This window comes from Emydura macquarii, unplaced genomic scaffold (assembly GCF_026122565.2).
Source record: "Emydura macquarii macquarii isolate MOO-44397 ecotype Brisbane River unplaced genomic scaffold, CSIRO-AGI_Emac_v2 contig_3080, whole genome shotgun sequence".
NCBI lineage: Eukaryota > Metazoa > Chordata > Testudines > Chelidae > Emydura > Emydura macquarii.
The window spans coordinates 3,126,061-3,143,770 of NW_027133217.1; the positions used below are offsets into that span (position 1 = coordinate 3,126,061).

The window sequence follows — 17,710 nt, forward strand, 5'->3', positions numbered from 1 at the left end:
CCTTCTTCCGGTGGAGGCCGCCAGCCTCGGTCCTGCCAGAGAACCTGATTGTGTTAGGAGCAAAACATGATCGTGTTTAGCACTTACAGAGCCGGGGAAGCAAGCCTCACAACACCTCTGGGGGGAGATGGGCAAGTGCTGGCATTCCCATTGCACAGGTGGGGAAACTGGGACCAAATGTGACTTTGAAAGGCCCATTGTGATCATGCGTAACACAGGCCAGAGAACTTCCCTGAAATTATTCCTGTTGGAGCTAGAGCATGTCCTTTAGCAAAGCATCCAATCTTGATTTAAGAATTGCCAGTGATTGCCATTTTTTGGCCCGCGGCTAAACACTGAGGCAGGATTAGATCTCAGGACCTCCTGGCTCTTTCCCTTAGCCCACGCTGGCTTCTAGCATCAGCTAGAGGGGAAAAATGCACAAGATCTTTCACTGAGTGTCTCTCCAGCAAACTGCTCCCTCAGCCCGCTTCTAAGATTAGCTGCTGCTGAAAGTTCCAGCAGGTGCAGCTGCGGTTAAATTTAGACTCTTAGTGAATGGATTATTTTTTCTCCAAGTGCATGGAAGACAGTTCAGCCCTGCACTGTCACCCAGAGCTTTGCCACTTGTCATTCATTCTGATGCCCGGGGCTGGATGATCTTGCCCGAATACTCTGCACCCTGACTCAAATCTCCTGGGGACAGCCCAAGGGGTCAGCCTGCAGCAACTTGATACATCTTCAGGCTCATTCTGGAGGAGATCTGCATTTCATAAAGAGGAGACGTGACTCTTCTGACTGCGTTGCTGTCATGGATGGGTAAATTTTGCATCTCTGGGGCTGTTGGCTAGGCCAAGAAACATATGCGCAGCACCAGAAGGTATGTTAGGGTGGAGGCTGGCAGCTGAGTGGGTTATATGAGATTATACAAGAGAGAGGACTGAAAGACAGTGCCCTCCTTCCGCCCCCCGCAATTGTATTCTCAACTGGAGCAAATCAGCCTGGCTCCTTGGTCATCTTAAAAGACACCCTGACACTATGGTTTGCTCCAGTTTTATGGCCATGTAACTCTGATTTCAGTGGCATTACAGTAGCATGAAACTGGGGTAACAGAGAGCGTGCATCTGACTCACACCTGTGTGTCACTCCATGTGGCCTGATTCACTTCTCAGGCCTGCTGACGTCCATTCCATTAACGTCTGTGGAGTTATGTCATCTTGTGTAAAACTGGTGTGAATGGAGAATGAGGGTCTGTGGGCTGCCTCTCTTCGCCCTTAGGGTGCTTTTACCCGAAAGCATCAGTGGAGTTACACCAGTGGAAGTGAGATCAGAACCAGGCCCCGTGTGTGTCCAGTCATGTCACCTTGTCCCTGTACACAGGGAACTTCGTAAAGTGCTTCCTCCTGAGGATCTCAAAGCTCCTCTAGACGCATTAATGAATTCAGCCTGCGAATGAGATGGAGAATAGTCCATGGGGAATCTGAACCACTACACGGTTCAGTGATTTGCCCAAGGTCACAGAGTGATCCACAGTCTAATCTCACATACACGGGTATGAATCAGGAGTAAACTCATGGGAGTCATTGGTATTTACAGCAGTGTATGTGAGAGCAGAATCAAGGCAAGAGATTATATCAGGGTGCCAGGAATAAGACGCCCAGTGCTTTAACTATAGGATACATAGATTCTAAGGCAAGAAGGCCCCACTGTGACTATCTAATCTGCCCGCCTGTCTAACCCAGGACGTAGACCTTCCCTGAAAAAATTCCAGTTTGAACAAGAACATAATTTTTAGAAAAACATCCATCTTGATTTAAAAATCGCCAGTGATGGAGAATCCACCACGACCCTGGGTCAATTGTTCCAATGGATAATTACCTTCCCTGTTAAAAATTCATGGCTTCTTTCCAGTTAGAACTTGTCTAGTGCCACCTCTTAATCTTCTCTTTGTAAAGCTAACTAGACTGTGCTCCTTGAGTCCGTCACTATAAGGCTGCTGTAATTCCAATCATTTAATCATTCTCCTGGTTTCTCTCTGAGCCCCTCCAGTGTATCAACATCCTTCTTGAATTGTGTGGACACCAGAACTGGACACACCAGTCCATCAGCAGTTGCACCGGTGCCAAATATAGAGGTAAAACAACTTCTCTACTCCTACTCAAGATTCCTCTGTGTATGCATTAACCCAGTGGTTCACAAACTTTCCCCCTGCCTGATCCCATTTTCAGATGCACGGCTTCCCGTGACCCCAGACAGCCCAGAGGACTCCTTTTAAAAATGGCGTCTCCCCTCCCCCTACTGCAGGACCTCACAGGCATCATACATATGAGGTCGCGTTCCATGGAGGATGCCATTTTGTAGAGCAAAACGGCATCCTCCGTGCAGTGCGAGCTTGCGTGCACCGTACGTGCAAGGTCACGCTGTGCAGAGGACGCTATTTTGCACTCCCGCACACTCAGGATTGCTGCAGACTATCTGCTGACGGTTCACGACCCATAGTTCAGGAACTGCTGCCTTAGCCCTTTTGGCCCCAGCGTCGCACAGAGAGCTCATGTTCAGTTGATCATCCACCACAATCCCACCAAATCTTTTTCAGAGTCACTGCTTCCCAGGATGGTGTCCCTCAGCCTGTAAGCGTGGCCAACGGTCTTTGTTCCTGGATGAATACATTTACAGTGGGCCTTATTACAAAGGTCTATTGTTTGCTTGTGCCCAGTTTTCCAAGCAATCCAGATTATTTTGCATCAGTGACCAGTCCTCTTTATAGTTTGTCACGCCCCCCCAATCTTGATGTCTTCTGCAATCTTTATTAGTGTTGATTTTATGTTTCCTTCCAGGAAGATCCTTCTCCTCTGACATAGCTGTATGTAGAAAACACACCCACATGCATTCATCCAGTCTAGTTCAAAGGAGCAGTTTCCCAAAGCCACAACATTTGTCGCCAGACCAGCGTGTGAGTTTGCCAATAGCCTGCATTCAGAGTAAATCTCAGAACCTGCTCTTTGGTTCTGTGTGCACATCTGTTGATCCATTCCTATCACAAGCTCCAGCTGTGAATCTGTCAGAAACACTCAAACGTTATATGGAGGGTCTCAATGGCTAAGGGGATGCGTGGTAGGAGTTTCTTACTTCTCAGTCACTTGCGTGAATTTGATCTTAAGCCTTTTCAGTGGCCAGGGCAAAATAAACTGGTGGGTCTCTATTTGATTGCTAGTGGACAGGTATCTATGTCAGAGAAACCAACATCAAAAATGCCGTGGAGGTCACACTACTCTCCTAGCTAGATAGGTGGCGCCCTTCAGGTCAGGCCTGAGCCACGTTGGTGGAGTGCTGGGTGAGAAGTCTGCACGATGGTTGCTTGTAAATGCCCATTCTGGAGATAAGTACAAGGCCGTGCTCTCCCAGGCTGTCAATCAGGCACCTTCCATGAGCACTAAATAGGCTTAAAAATGTAATTAGTTTTAGAGAAATTGAAAACGAAAGGCTAAGGGCCTGTTTTGCGGAAGGGTTGAGTGCTCACAACTCCAGGTGAAACTCGCTGACTTGTTTGCATCCGTCTTCATCACAGACGATGTTTTGGAAAATACTTGCTCTTTTCTGCGCTGCTGCTGGCATTCTTCATTGTCATATTCATTCGTAGATTCATGGAATTTAAGGGCAGAAGGGACCTTTATATCAGTTAGTCTTACGTCCTGTACGGCACAGGCCCTTACATTTCACCCTGGTACTCCTGTACCGAGCCCAATACCTTGGTTTTGACTATGACATATCTTCCAGAAAGGCATCTTCAGCTGAAAACATCAAGAGATGGAGAATCCATCACTTCCTTTGCGAGTTTGTTCTAATGGTTAGTCACCCGCACTACTAAATATTTGTGCCTCATTTCCAGCTTGGATTTGTCTGGCTTCAGCTTCCAGACATTGGTTCTTGTTATGCCTTTCCTCCGCTAGATTAAAGAGCCCTTCAGTACTTGGTATTTTCTTCCAGTGAAGGTACTGATACACTGTATTCAAGTCACCGCTCGATTTTCTTCCTGGCAAGTTAAAGACTGAGCTCTTTAAGTCTGTAAAGCATTTTCTCCAGTCCTCAAATAATTTGGGGGGGCTTTAAAAAGTTTTGTTTTTGTTATAAAAATTTTATTTTGAGTTCTGTTGTTAAAAAGAAATTAGATTGAAACGTATGCATAGCACCAGAATGCATTAGTGAAGGGCTGGGAAATATTCCGATCCATTTTACGAAACTATAGTTAAGTAGGATAAGAAAACAGTAGCCAAATTGCATGCTTCAGGGTATAAGATGACCATCTCTGGGAACAGGAAGGAATCCTTCCTTTCCTATGGGAAGCACAGTTAGCCTGGTGCATTACAGGGGAAATGCCTTCTTCTGAAACATCAAGTGCTGTGTCTTGCAGCAGGACTGAATGCTTTAGCTCAAAGAGAAGTTATGGGATTGGCACCAGGATAGGTGGGTGAAATCTTACAACCTGTGTTATGCAGGAGGTCACGCTAGGCCTTTGAATCTATTACATGGTTCAGCATAACGTAGCCTGCCATATGTTCTTTGCATATTAAAAGCCCATTAAAGTCTTATAGAAAATCTTTATTTAAGCAAGAAGTTTTTTTATTACAGGTGGTTTGTACATGGATAAGATACAGCAGCTTGATTGCAAATCATATTGGAGAGCCCAGTTTGCCGGCGTCTTGTCCTTGCTGGCTGGGAGGAAGCGATGCTGCGGCTGAGGTTTCTGGGCCAATCCGCCTCTCCTCTCTACGCTGCCTTTTCTTTGTCTCTTTTCTCCTCTTCTTCCGCCTGGAGGCGCTCCCTCTCCTTGATCAGCTGCACTCCGCAGTAGGTGATGAACCAGATGGACAAGGTGCTGAGTGGGAAACCTGAGAGTCAGAGGGATATAGTCAGCTTGGCGTAGGTGCTAAGGAACAGGTGAGGTTCTTCTCTGAACTAGTCTGAATGCAACTCAACATCCTTGCTGGGTGAGGGGCAGGTCCTGGGAGGTGATGAGCCCACGGCAATCCATGGCAGTCTTACCATCGACTCCCGAGGGCTTTGGAGCTGACCCAAATGCTCTGCACTCAGACTGTGGGCTGGAGTTCTCCAGGGGCGGGCCCAGATCTGCCTGGTCTTCTACAAACCGTGAGGCCCTCCCAGCTTTGAGCCCTCCCCACCTGTGGAAAGACATTCTCAGCTCCCCACGCTCAGACGGATTCCTTCGTCCCCCTCAGCCAGCCCCGGGCAATCCTTAACATCCTGCCCCTCTGTAAACACTGGGCCTGGGAGCCCCAAGGGCCGGTGTAAAACTGCCCCGGAGATTTCACCTGAGCTATCCAGCTCTCTCTCACCTAGGTAACGGGGGTTTCATTCGCAGGCCCTCATTTAGAATCTAAATATTTACTAGCCAGGGGAAGCAGCCTGTATAGTGCAGGGTTATAATCCCACGGGGCAGGGATCTGGCAGTCTCGGAAGCCACAATAGCAGAACAGAGAAAGAGATCCAGGCGTTGTGCCTGCTAAAACAGGACCTCGCGGTGAGTAACGCGACCGGCTGCAACAGCCAGCTCGGCCGTCAGGAACATCTGACACGCTGAACCCAGCTGGTCATGTTCTCCTGAGCCACGGTCAGTCTCGGTGGGGGAGCCAGGAAGGGTACGGGGGGAGGGGGGGACGGGACACCACTCAGTCAGCGACAGGTAGCCCAGGCGGTTCCAAAAGCTTCAACACGCTGCTGCCACCTATCAGTGAGCAACGCACAGTCAGGGCTATTGATTGGGAGGTGGGAGAACGCCTGGGATTTAATAAGAGAAGGGATCAAATAAAGCTGCCTAAGAAGCTATTAAAAATACTAGGCTGGCGAGTTTCTGCCAGTTTCAGCTGAACATGGGACCAGCGGCTGTAGCAGAAGAAGGGGCAGTGGGGAAATAAATCCCCCTCATCGTTATTTATGTTTCAATGGCATTGACCGGTCTAAACCATGGTCAGAGCCAGACTGTGCTAGGCGCTGTACGAACACAGCACCCAGTGATGGTCCCTGCACCAAGGAGTGCATAATCCAACCACAAACTCTCCTCCCAATAAGGCAGGGGTGGGTGGGGCGGGGAGAGGAGAGTTGTCACTGGTTTGAGTTTGGGAGAGTGACACCAGTAAGCACAGAAAAAAGACATGCCCCTTGCAGGGCGGGGGGGGGGGGGGCTTTACCCGTCAGGAGGATTCTCTTGGCAACCAGCAGCGTGAAGGCCAGGCTGTTGAGGGCAAGGACGTTGTAGAGGACGATGGCCCAGAAGTTGGCAGCCCCGAAGATCCCTCTAATCCGCCGAGACATCGGCTCCGACATGTTGGCCTGCCCAGAAGAATGGTGGGACAGAAGTGTCAGGAAGCAGGGATGGTTCCATTGCAGGGGTATCGGAGAACCCCGCAGTCTTTAACCTATTTATCCTCAGCGCGTCCCTGCGAGGTACAGCTATGCGAGTACCCCCCTGATGTTGGAAGAGGGAACTGGGGGAGGGGGGCGGTAGACTAAGGCCTCAAGGTGTACAGACGCCTAATTCCCACTGAGTTCAACAGGCCCATGTGACTTGGCCAAGGTCATCCAGAGATGCAGTGGCCGAGGAGGGAGTTGAACACCACCCTCCTGAAGCCATCGGTAGCACACTAACCCCTGGACCGTCCTTTCCTCTAGTCTAGCCCTGCCTCACTCTGGCCTATTCGCTGTATCCCTCCATTGGCAGCAGCGGGTCCCAATTCTGTGTCGTGCTCAGCCCTGAGGTCCGTGGGTGCTGGGGGGGGGGGAGTGCTCAGCACCTTCCAGGAGGGACTCCCAGGACTGGGCCTGCGGCCCCCTAAGACCTAGGGAGGCTCCCTCTCTCTAATGGACAATAGCGTCCAGCAACGCGGCTAAGACGTGCGCAGAGCCAGCCTTTGGCCACCCCTGCCATGGAGTTTGGTGCTCCAGACGACGGGCTGGTGTGCGCCCTGCAGGGCTGCGTTCCAAGTGGCCCATGGCATCACGGCGGCCGAGAGTCCGGCCTAGAGAGCGGAGACCCTAACTCAACTTCGTCGTGCTTCGCCCTGGCTCGCGCACGCAGCTGAGGCGCTCACGCTCGTTTACTCCATTCCCCGCCTTCTTCCCCATTCCCTATGCTCTTCTCACCTTCCCTCGCCCCGCTCCATCCTCTCACGTAGCTGCCTGGGCCTGGGTACTCTCGCCACCTCGCCCCGCAAACCCGCCCCACTTCAGGGACTCCCCACTCCTCGGCGTTCCTTTGCCTTGCCTGCTTTAGAGTGTGAGCTCAGCAGGACATGGGGGCTGATGGGTGTGGAAGAACTGAGCCCCTCCTGTCATCAGGCAGGCAGACCGGTCCAGGTTCACACCTTACTACAGGTGCTTCGAGCTGTGATTCCTTCGCTGGAGCAGCTCTTTTGCCACCATCCCTCCTGGCCTCCAGAGAAGGGGCCTGGCCTGGGGGAGGGAGGCCTGGCTGGGATGTTGCTACATGCGGCTGTGGGACTGGTTTCCTGGGACTGTGAGAAGATAGTGTTTAGGCTCTATTAACACCCAGGGACCTGAGGACTGGGGGAGCACAAGGGTGTGTTAAAACTTCTCCTCTGGACCTGCACTGAGTCCGGCTCAGGTAGACTAGGGACGGCTCAGGCCCAATGTTTGCAAAGCGCTGTTTGCAGTGCTCTGTGAAACTTTATCATCATCAACAGATGATGAGAGGTTTTTTTGCCTCTCCTGTGCACCTTAGTAACAGCGCGCTGCTTTGAGGGATGCTCGCAAAGCCGGCAAAAGCTGTCCTTTGTCGTGAATGTTATCAGCATTATGTGCAAATCATTCCACGCTTCCGCTGGAAGCTATTAAGATTTTAAAAAAACCTAAAGCTCTGTGACCACAGCAGAACGTGATCGTCACTTGCACATAATCCTCAGCGCAGGGGCTGTGAATGGAGAAGGGATGTGGTTTATAGCAATCTTCAAAGAGAACTGGAAATCCCAGCCCCCTTGGAGGTGAGAATTGTGCTGCCTCGGGCAATACGATTTCTCTGGCTTTGTTTATGATAATCTCATTAAAAGTTCAATTCGAAAGAACAAAGGGGGTGGTTATCTCTAAAAGGTTTGTTTGAACTGTGTCGTTGTCAGGTCCAATGGTTTAGGTTTGGTCAAAACAACAGAAATGTTCCCCTGCTGTGATTTCTTGCATCTTTCTCGGAAGCATCCTCCGACTGGCCCCTGGCTCGCAGGTTTAGATGGGTCACTGATCTTTAGAACTGATCAAAAAATGGCATCTCAGCCCTGCGGGAAATTGCAATATTTCACTGTTTGTTTTCATCCCAAATCGGGATAAAAAGTTGAAAAGTCAACATTTTTTTTGTGCAGAATGAAAACATTTCTGGAAAAATTCCATTGGGACACATTACAATGTTTTGTTTCTGGGTGGCATTAATTTTGCTTCCCCCTGAGTTGCACTGTGGGTGCTTCACGGGTGGTAGATCTGGGTCTCTCTGTTCCCTCTCCGTTTGCCCCTAAGGGAAGCTCTGCTTCTCTGGCTGGACTAAATCTCCCATGAAGCACCACAGCAGCTCAGGTGGCCTTTGGAGCAGGCTCTGTGGGGAGAGAATTTGGCATTTTTGTGTGTGCATGTTGCTGCACGTGAACTTGAGGGGCTAGGAGCGCGAAATCTGCCTTCCGGGCCCATGTTGATAATCCCAGCAGGAAAGGCCATGGACCCAACGGCCATGGAGACTGAGCTGCCCTCTCTGCCCTACAGGTGATCCCTTCAGATCTGCCAGCCTTTCAAAACCAAAATGAACCAATCTGAAGATGGGAAATGTCCCTGTGATGCAGTGTAGAGACTCTTCAAGGGACCGGACATTAAGGGTGTCTACACCGCTCATGGCAGCGAGCCGCTCAGCCCAGGTCGATGACAGCCTCAGGCTCGTGCCATTAAATCAGCTGTGTAGACAGTGTGACTTTGGCTCCGAAGCCTCGGGGGAAGGGGTGGGCGTTAGACTCGGAGCTCTGCCCTGAGCCGCAAGGCTTACACGGCTGTTTTTAGCACAGTAACACGAGCCTGAGTCTGTTGACGCCGGGCTGCGGGGCTTGCTACCCCAAACTGTGCAGACATACCCTAAAGAGTTCAAAAAGGGAGCGATCGGTGCCCCAGCCGCGCCGGTGGGCAGGCTAACACCAGCCGGGGATACAAGGCTCAGCCAGAACAGGGTGGCTGGAGATACAGAGGAGATCAGGGAAGGGGCGCCCCTCAGCAGACTGGAGGAAGCTGTGGTGGGAAACCAGTTCTTGGCCGGAAAGGAACTGAGAAGATTATCAGGCAGGAGGAACAGCCAAGGTCCTGAGGTAGGAAGCAGCAGCAGATTTAAATAAACAAGTCCCCAATTGGGTCGCTGGGCTGAGCGGGCAGGCCTGGCTCCCCTATTAGCCTAGCCTGGGGTAGACACAGCTGAGAACCCTGACCAGGGATGGTACCAATAACAGGGATACCGGACCTTGCCTCTGTTTTCCTGCTTTATCTGACTTTATTTCTGCTCTGCCGAAGGAAGAAGGGAAGAAATCTGTAAAGGGGGCAGCCCCAGAGAAGGGGTGAAGAGAGACTCTGGGAGGAAAGACCAAACTCCCGGGACTATTGAGAGAAGGTCCACGAAAGGGGTGGGAAGAACTTGGGATGGGGCCAGACACCTTTCAGTCCTGAAAGGGGAGAGGGATGAGTAACGCAGCCGGCAGGCTGGAGTGACGGACGAAGACTGATGGCTCTAGGTTCCATTCCTGGAAAAAACAAGGGAAACCGAGGCAGGGACAACGGCAGTTCTGCGGCAGACTGCCGAGTGGTTCAGGGTCCAGGTCTCTGAGTTACAGTCCCACTTGATCTGAGATCTAAAAGGCCATATGAAGCAAGCATCTTGGGCCAGGGGTGTAAACTGGTGCAGCGCCACTGAAGTCACACATGTTCTTATAGATCACCCCACCCCCCAGAGGACCCTCCCCCCCGGCAGCAGGTTGCGGTGGGATTTTTTTACCTCCATGCTGGCGAAGGGCTCCATCTGAAAAAACTTCTGCACCCAGAGCTCAAAGTTGAGCCCAAAGCAGTTGCAGACAGCCCAGATGTAAACGATCTCACTGGGGCCCAGCCACAGGCTGGTGATCACGAAGGTGGAGATGGTGGCCCGAAGTTCCTTCACAACGTCGTCGTGGTTCTCCCCAAGGTGATCATACACGTACCTAGGGGTCAAAGTTAAGCGGATCAATATCGTTTAGTGGAGACCTGCGTCGTATTCCCGGCTCAGCCGCTGGGCTGCTGGCTGACCTCGGGCAAGTCACGGTGCCCCTCTGTGCCTCAGTTTCCCCATCTGTAAAATGGGGATAATGATACTGACCACACCTCCTCCCCCCTGCAAAGGCCTTTGAGATCTACTGATGAAAAATGCTAGATGAGAACTAGGCATTTTATTATTATTCCCCCCCCCCACTGCAAACTCCCCAAACATGGGTGGCTCCAGAGACAGTCAGTGGGATACGGAGGAGCCTGTAGGTCCTAGCAATGAATTCACCTAACCTCTCGCTGCAGACCAGCTGCCCAGTGGTGTAAGCTGCTCGCAGTCAGCAGCTGCTCCAACGGCAATCCTGACCCTCTGTTCCCTCTCTCGACGCAGAGAGCCCTGCCCAGCGTGGGATTACAGGAGAACCTCAGCATGATGGACACCTCGGGATTGGAGGTACTCTGCAAATCCCGGTCTCTCCCTGGTCCACGGACAACTCTCGTGCAGCGGAATCGGTGCACTGCTGCCCCGGGAGAAGGGAGGGAGGTTTTGAGGATCACGTTCACAGTCGATGCGCACGGCAGAGACCAGCTTTATTAGGCGAACTCTGTGCACGGGTGAGATCTACGAGCATGGCAGGGCCCGTCCCCAATGCTAGGACCACAGAACCTTCTTCCTGGAGACAGGCTTGTCCAGAGGACAGAGCACACTGAAATGGGAGCAGAGGGGCCTGGGTTCTGTCACTGTCCTGCTGGGTCACTTTGGGCAACCCACAGCATTGCTCAGTGCCTCAGTTTCCCCATTTAGAAAATGATCCTGACCCTCCTTTGTGCCTTGGGACCCATGGCTGAAAAGTGCTATGTAAAAGCTAGTGGTGGTTGTTTCAGCTTCTGGGCTAGAGCAGAGAATTCCTCCCTCCAGCACCCTAGGGAGATTGCTGGCTTCCAAGCAAGTTACTCCAAGACTTTTCTTCTGAAGGCATTTTATCTCCTGGGGATTGCCGGGAAGAGGAAGGATTTGTACGGGTGCCCTGGTTATGGAAAAAGCTACATCTGCTGGGCGGTGAATGGTGAGGCGCTGGGCGGTGCCTGCTGCCTGGCACTGTGAGGGTTACACCCTGCTGGGGGGAAAGGGGGACAACTGAGAAGGAGGAGAGCTGGTAATGAATGACAAGGCTTTTCATGGGGGGTTGGGCCCAGGGATGGGATTCTGCAGCAGGCGGGGCCTGGCAGGCCGTGTTACTGGAGGCTCTGGAAGGCTGATGTCTGGGACAGTTCCAGCAATGAGCTTGTATCGCCATAGTACACGCCACTAATGCAGTTCCTCTTGCTCTTCTCCCCCAGGGATATGGGGTTTACGGTACACGCTTACCGTGAGGCCTCTCCCTGCTCACCCCACCATGTATGAGCCATTTACCAGGCTCCCTGGCGCACAAACGTTTAATCGCAGACCACCTGCACGCTTTCCTCTCAGAGTCACTAGCATGTTGTTGTTGCTGCAAACAGCTGAGGGGGAGGAAGAAGTGGATGCAGCAGAAGCCTGGGGGTATGATCAGAATGTGGTCACCAGAGATTTTGGGGAGGGTAGATTGGGCGGAGTGGGAGAGAATCCAATTGGAGGGGAGCCGGGATAGTGTCGTAAAGCAAAAAGGTTGGAGTCAAGTTCTGGGTAATGGTTCGGGCTCATCCCTTTTTTTAAAAAAACAACAGACTGGCTGGCTCGCTCTTTAGGGATCTGCTCAGCAAAGGGGATGAGAACTGAGATGCTTTAGGCTGGTGTGACGCTGAGCCAGCGAAGATTGAACAATCAGCAAGATAGGTGACCTGGAAGCAACCCGTAAGCAGCTATCAAAAAGGCTGCTGCCGCGGTAAACAGGGCCATTGCGTAGAGTTAGTTACTAAAGCCATGTTAAGTTCACTCGACTCTTTCACATGTTGGCCTGTATTGTTAGAGAGTCCAGAGTAGATGCGAAGTGTATTTGGCTGTGTTCACCTATATCGGGTTAGAAGTTTGACAATGTGATCTAAACAGCCTGGAGATGCTAAAATCCTGTTACTGTCTCACAATGCTTCATTACTGTATTCTGTTGATTCAGAGATCAAAAGGGAATATGATCACTGAGATGGGATTTGTAGTGTAATAATATTATTGTACTCATTTCTCCCTGAAACTTGCAAAATCTACATAGTAAAATACCTGTCAACTGTCTTGAGGGGTTGACTTGATGGTTTGAATGGCTATTGCTGACTGTATTGTCTGAGGAAGGACCCATTGAGTACAGATCAAACTGTCAGCTTGCTTTCATCAGAGCCCATGGGTGGAGTTACTTGGGAGTGCCCATCTTGCTTCAACTATAAAGGAAGCTTGGGCCGTATCCTTTTTATCTCAGATCTGCTTAAACTTTGACAGGGAAGATCTAAGCCACAAGACTACTGAGGTCTCCAGGTTTACGCTGGATTTACCCTGGAATTCTCATGGAAGAATTTTAACAAACTCTACATCTGGACTGCCAACTGGAATGTAACCTTTTAAACTGATTCCAGAGCAGCCTCACCATCTCTGCTCTGAAACTGACCTAAGAATTTTACACACATCTGTATGTATATTGATTTTTTTTAACTATCTACAACTATTTCTTTTTTCTTTTATTAATAAATCTTAGATTTAGTTAATAAGAATTGGCTGTAAGCATGTATTTTGGTGAGATCTGAAATATTCATTGACCTGGTGAGTAATTTGTCCAGTCTTTTGGGATTGATAGAACTTTAAGTATGGTGAATAAGCTTTTCAATACCCCTCACTATATTAGACTTGGCTGTCTAGATGGGAGCTAAAGACTGGATTGCCTAAAGGGAAATGTATTTGACTTTTGGTTAACCAGTGTGGTATCACAAAAGTTGTTTTGTTACTGGCTTGGTGAATCTAATTGTAAAATAAACCAGCAGTTTGGGGCTTGGTCTGCCCTATTCCTTGCAGGAGTTGGTGTTCTCAGCGTGACCCATCATAGGCCCCACGGTCACAGCTTGTCTGTGAACAGGGTGAATAATGCATGACATCCTTCTGCCCTGTAGGGACAGTTTCTTTGCCATTCAGGGAGTTATACCCTGAAAGAGAAGGACCCAAACCCTAGTGGAGACGACAGATCTTCTAAGGAGACTTACTTGCATAGCCAGTCATTAATCCCTCTGTCAAAGTGCCTAAAACACAGACCAGCAAAGCAAGAGAAAAATGTTAAAATGGGAAGGGTTAACCATTGCATTATATGAAATATTCATTCAAAGAAGCGTGATCTCACGTGCACCCATTTCACACTGGTATAACACCACTGAACTTCTTCCTGATTAACCAGTTTGTCTGACAGGCTCAGAATACCAGCGTTAACGTTAACTGTCTCCAATACAAATGTTTAACCAAAGCATCTGATTTGGCAGGAATTCTGCCCTTATTCCTTTGCAAACCCCACAGAAGTCAGTGGGCCACACTGAGACCTGGAGTAAGCAGCTGTATCTTCCAGAGAGGTATCTGGGTCATTGATTTCAGTGATAGAAATAGTGATGTAAGCTACGTTTTTAGCAGAAGTGTGGGCCAGAAAATAGGTGTAATAGTGTGAATCAGTGGGCCTCATTCTTCTTTCACACACCACTGAAATGCTCTGAATGTCTGGGAAGAATCCTACATTGTCCTAATGGATCCATCATTGACTCTGGAGATGGGAAAGGTTTCGTAGTTCACTGACTGAATGTACCTCTCGGTGGACTATTCCCTAAATTTTCTAGTGTCTAGCTTTTAAAATGTCACAAGTAATGGGACTTCCACCTCTTCCCTTTGGAGACTGTTGCACAGGATAATACAGCTCATCGTCAGGAAGTTCACTGATATTCAGCCTACATGTCCCTTCGCTTAAGTCCATCCCATTACTTTATTTACATCCCCATGTACCATGCTAAATAATTTCTCTCCATCCTAGGTGTTTACACCATTCTGGTGTCTGTTGGCAGTGAGATTTACACCAGTGATTTACACCAGCTGAGAATCTCGCCCAACTCCATGGACTTCAGCAGAGTAATGAAAGCTGACACCAGCTGAGGATCTGGGCCCATGTCCACATCTATCTATCTAGGTAACATATATGTAGCATATGATCTTTCTCCCCCCTTTGCAACCTTATCCAAGAAGATCTAGGGACTATTTGACCCACTAGGTGTTCTCCAACTGGTTGCAAGAAGGGACAAATGACAAAGTCGTGTTCCTTCTCAGTAGGTTTCCTTTCGACCGAATGGCTCATTCTCCTGCTGCCTTGCTCCATTAACATTTCAGATGCACTCACGTTTCTGCAAAGACGTAGAGCATGGTGATGCATTTTGGGGGCTGCGGAGGGTCCAAGTGGTCCAGCCTCGCAATGGTGTTGATAATTCCAAACATCACTGCAGCTTTCACCCAGTCGTACACCAAGTTAGAGTAGGCCAGGCCGGCTGTGTGGGGGGCATCAAAAAAAGGGAACAGCCAAGTGAGAGGCAGGTAAACAGCAGGATGAAATAACGTTAACACTAGAGTTGAGCAGAAGACAGAAGTTCCTTTTGGTGACGGATTTTGCGATTTCTAAATTTGGCTTAGTTCTTAATAGGAACAGAACCCTGAGGTTTTGAAATTCCCTGGGAAGGACAAATTCAAAACAAAAATCGTTTGGCGTCATTTGAAACTCTTTGTTTCAAAGTTGCCCTTTTTATTTGATATTAGGATATCCCACAAAATAAAGAACATTTAAATGAAAAGTTGTTTCAAAAGAAAAACTGAAATGTTTCCTGTGGAACATGCTGAGAAGAGAAGCTCTGACAGTGTCAGAGTTCCCCCCTGCTATCCCATTTTTCTTCCAAAACAAAAATTCTGCTGCAGCTGACCCAGATTTCACAAAGCATTTTGGTTTAGATGCAACTGCATATTCTGACAGACCGTGCATTTAACCCGCTCTTGTTAACACAAAGTGGCTCTGTTCTCCCTAGCATCTGGACCACATCTAGAAGTTACATGGATTGTGAGCTCTTTCAGGCAGGGTCCGTCTTTCTGTGGTGAGTGTGCATGGCACCTCGCACAACGGGGTCCTGCTCCGTGACTGGGGTTCCTAGGCATAGACTCATAGACTCTGAGGTCAGAAGGGACCAATATGATCATCTAGTCTGGCCTCCTGCACAATGCAGGCCACAGAACCTCACCCACCTACTCCTGTAATAAACCTCTAACCTGTGACTGAGTTATTAAAGTCCTCTAATCATGATTAGGGGGCTGGAGCACAAGATTTATAAGGAGAGACTGAGGGAACTAGGCTTGTTTACTCAGCAAAAGAGAAGAATGAGAGGGGATTTGATAGCAGCCTTCAACTACCTGAAAGGGGGTTCCAGGGAGGATGGAGCTAGGCTGTTCTCAGTGGTGGCAGATGACAGAACAAGGAGCAATGATCTCAAGTTGCAGTGGGGGAGGTCTAGGTTGGACATTAGGAAAAAGTTTTTCACTAGGCAGGTGGTGAAGCACTGGAATGGGTTACCTAGGGAGGTGGTGGAATCTCCATCTTTAGAGGTTTTTAAGCTGTGACTTGACAAAGCCCTGGCTGGGATGATTTAGCTGAGGTTAGTCCTGCTTTGAGCAGGGGGTTGGACTAGATGACCTCCTGAGGTCCCTTCCAATCCTACTCTTCTATGATTCTATGGTTTAAAGACTTTAAGGTACAGATAATCCACCAGCAAGTGTGCCGTGCCCCATGCCACAGAGGAAGGCACTACCATAACACATACATAATAATACTAGGGTTAGGACTTTGCTACTTCCTCTGAGCTAGCAGACCTGATCTGTTCAACTCAGAGGTTTGTGCTTTGAGATCTAGAGCTCCCGGATATCGTTCCTGCCTGTGATCCATCGAGGAGAATGGTTATATGCCAGTCGTCTCAGCACTGATATCCCAGGTTAACCCAGGCATCACACTTCAAAACAAATCAAAGTTTGCTTTTCTTCCATTCTCAAATGGTACCTTCCCGTAAGTCAGAGGCTGAACTACAGCCAGGTTGTGGTTTCAGAAAGCAGCACAGCACGTATGCCTTCCACCTGAAATGAGCCGAGCCCAGCTGCAGGGGTAAGTTTTCTCTTTATCTGATTGTTGCCGATGACTTGTGATCCAAGGCTCTGTCTCCAGCGATGCCTCTGCCCGGGTCCCCACACACACCCCTAGTAGGCCAGATTCTGATCCCGGTTACACCAGTGCAGAGCTGGCGCCATTCCACTGAAGTCCTCCTTGTTTTACTGTCTGGCGACCTCATGTACTCATGCTGGTGTGGCTGAGATCAGAATCTCAGCCTCTGGCCCAGTGACTATAGAGTCACAAACTGTGGAGAAGCCTTTGTTGAACGTGAACATGGATACATTGACGGTGTCTCTAGTTGTCTTAGACTTTGGCCCAGGAGTACCCTGGCCAAAATGTTCCTACATGGCCACTAATTGTGGGTTACGTGTGTCCCCCTTGAGACGCATTGGGGCTGATTTTCACAGGTGCTGAGCACCCACGCTTCCAACTGAAGTTCAGGGGAGTGGCTGGGTTCTCGGCATGTCTGCATCTCAGACCTTTTTACTTTAGCTGCCTCGGTAATGATTTAGTTGCCCAATTTCAAGCACTCACGTTGAACTGTTCTGGCCTGGATTTTACCTGCCTTATTACGTGACAGCTTGCAGGCACCTGAATAAAAATATTCCTTTCCATCTAAGACTCGAACTTCCTAAACTTTCTGGAATAAAAGCGTGCCAGTGATGGAGAGGCTAAGGAACAGGAAAGAAAGGTGATCCTTCTGCGTCACTCACCCAACGCCCAGTCCGAGAGCCGATTCACGAACTTCACGTCTGCGGGAAGGGTCAAGATGTAGAAGAAATGGAAAAACACATCCACGGTGACGATCGCCCCCAGGTGGAGAAAAGCGTGGACGCGAATGTTCCACATCTCATTGTCTTTGCGGCTCAGCTCGCTGGTGCTCACCTGTCGGGAAGACGAACAAGGGAATGGGCTGAATCGAAAGGGATGTGTTTGATTCACAAGGTGACGCTACCCAGAGAATGTGCTGAGAGTAAAGCAGCCACCGATGGTCATCTCTATTCGAATTTCCCAAGCCTGCCTGAAGCTGTGTCTGCACAGGGGTTTTGCCCCTATTTCAGTCGTCAGTGGCAGCCACTGGTGCAGCACTGCCAATGCTGCGTGTACACTGGGGAAACTGCTGGAAATTGACACTAATGCCATTTAGCCCCACTGTCACGCAATCCACTTTGCCCGGCTGCACTAGCAACGGCCGCGGCTGATGCTGACTGTGGGTAGGACCAATCCCAGCACAGAGTTAATGACCCCTTTTCTCTTTCAATCTTGGGCACAGCGTGTCACTTGTAAGCTCTGCCTTGCTGGTGTGCGAGAAACAGCAATGCACC

At 49.6% G+C, this 17,710-nt stretch overlaps 1 protein-coding gene across 2 annotated transcripts in view; it reads right to left on the bottom strand.

The window, feature by feature from the left end:
• Nucleotides 1–4,581: 4,581 nt before the first annotated feature.
• HHATL (hedgehog acyltransferase like) overlaps nt 4,582–17,710 on the bottom strand; it is a 34,542-nt gene continuing 21,413 nt past the window's right edge. The window contains exons 6-11 of one of the 2 annotated variants that reach the window (XM_067530477.1): nt 17,099–17,270; nt 14,586–14,730; nt 13,420–13,455; nt 10,019–10,220; nt 6,186–6,327; nt 4,582–4,868 (exon numbers count right to left, since the gene is read on the bottom strand). In XM_067530477.1, coding sequence (XP_067386578.1) covers nt 4,747–4,868; nt 6,186–6,327; nt 10,019–10,220; nt 13,420–13,455; nt 14,586–14,730; nt 17,099–17,270 — 819 coding nt within the window. In that variant the 3' untranslated portion in view covers nt 4,582–4,746. The remainder of the gene's footprint in view (nt 4,869–6,185; nt 6,328–10,018; nt 10,221–13,419; nt 13,456–14,585; nt 14,731–17,098; nt 17,271–17,710) is intronic. The other variant, XM_067530478.1, reaches the window with a different exon arrangement.